Source organism: Adiantum capillus-veneris, chromosome 29 (assembly GCF_014529385.1).
Source record: "Adiantum capillus-veneris isolate H3 chromosome 29, ASM1452938v2, whole genome shotgun sequence".
NCBI classification, from domain to species: domain Eukaryota; kingdom Viridiplantae; phylum Streptophyta; class Polypodiopsida; order Polypodiales; family Pteridaceae; genus Adiantum; species Adiantum capillus-veneris.
This window is the reverse complement of record NC_140959.1, coordinates 114,041,232-114,042,443: the sequence shown is the minus strand read 5'-3', so window position 1 is coordinate 114,042,443 and position 1,212 is coordinate 114,041,232. Positions and strand designations below refer to the sequence as shown.

At 47.2% G+C, this 1,212-nt stretch overlaps 1 protein-coding gene across 1 annotated transcript; it reads right to left on the bottom strand.

Moving 5' to 3' along the window:
* Window positions 1–639: 639 nt before the first annotated feature.
* Window positions 640–972, bottom strand: LOC147419787 (histone H3.1-like). The gene has a single exon (XM_086505844.1). The coding sequence runs from the start codon at window positions 970–972 to the stop codon at window positions 640–642; it is 333 nt and encodes a 110-aa protein (XP_086361970.1).
* Window positions 973–1,212: the final 240 nt, after the last annotated feature.

Here is a 1,212-nt window from a genome sequence, read left to right as displayed (position 1 = left end):
TACTGGAGGTTCACGCAACAATCCTATGGGTAGAGATAGCTCCGAGTGGCACTACCTTGGCCATCTGGGGCCATCCGTTCTTCGAGTTGCACACACATAGTTCTCCAAGCATGGTTCGACGGAGCTGCTCAAGTGCAAGGCATTAAGTGCTATCCTTGCTAAAGATTCCCTTACCCTTAATGCTCACCAGTGTATCTTGGTGGATCGAGAGGCCGCATTGTATGCTTTTACAGGAAAGCACCCTGGGTCAGTCCTCTCCCACTGTGCCTTAAGCCTAGGTCAAGGGGTGACAAACCCAGAGGAGATTGTCAAAACTGCCCCATGCGCGCCATGGCGCACATGGCATTTTTGCGGCCCATTCTGCGTCGTTGTTCATCGCCATGGCTTTTGGTCGTCCCATGGCCTCCGTACGCACCCGAAACGGCTCCGTTTCACAAAATATTCACTGGTAGGCATCCTACGCCAGACGGTTGCTTGGATGGTCGAGGAGGTGAAATATAACTACTTGATTAATTCAAATACTTCAACAATAGAAAGTACACAATTAACTATTAGAGTTACACCGAATGAGATAAAATTGAGTCTTTTATATTATATCGAAAGATTACAAATCTGATAAACAGAGGTTACATGGGAAAACTAAATCTTATGGAGGCACCCTTCATTCCTCAGATTGAGCGTTAGAGCTAGATCTGTATTTTTTAATGTAACTTGCTTTGGATGCACCATACGAGATACACCATCTTGGAACAACTGCACCAAAATGTCCTCGATGGCATCCTGTAAAGCCAAAAGAGCTGCACGCTGGATACGTGTAACTGAATCTGAATATTTGTCCATTATTTCTCTTACCACCCGAGAAAAAGCTGCCTTTGGTATTATTGGCTCCGTGCTCTTTTGATATTTGCAAATCTCACGTAGAGCAACTGTTCCAGGCTTCCATCGCGCGGAGGAGCTGCTTGTTTGGCCCATTGAGGAGGGTCATTTTTATACTTCTTCCTCCTCTCTGCTTGGGCTTGCTGCTCTTCAGGTGTGAGCTTGTCCTTTTTCTTTTTCGCACATTGTTTTGCTCTCTGAGGAATTTTTGATGGTCTGGAGCTCCCAGCCTTTGCTTGTTGGGCGGCCTGAGCCCTGTCCTCTTCCGCTCTCTTCTCGGCCTCTGCTCGTGCTTGTAAATTAGCCAAGTGGGCTCTCTCAGCCTCGGCTCTCTGC

What these genes read in the sequence shown, in the direction of transcription:
- LOC147419787 (XM_086505844.1), bottom strand. Translation starts at nt 972, where the DNA reads ATGGGCCAAACAAGCAGCTCCTCCGCGCGATGGAAGCCTGGAACAGTT.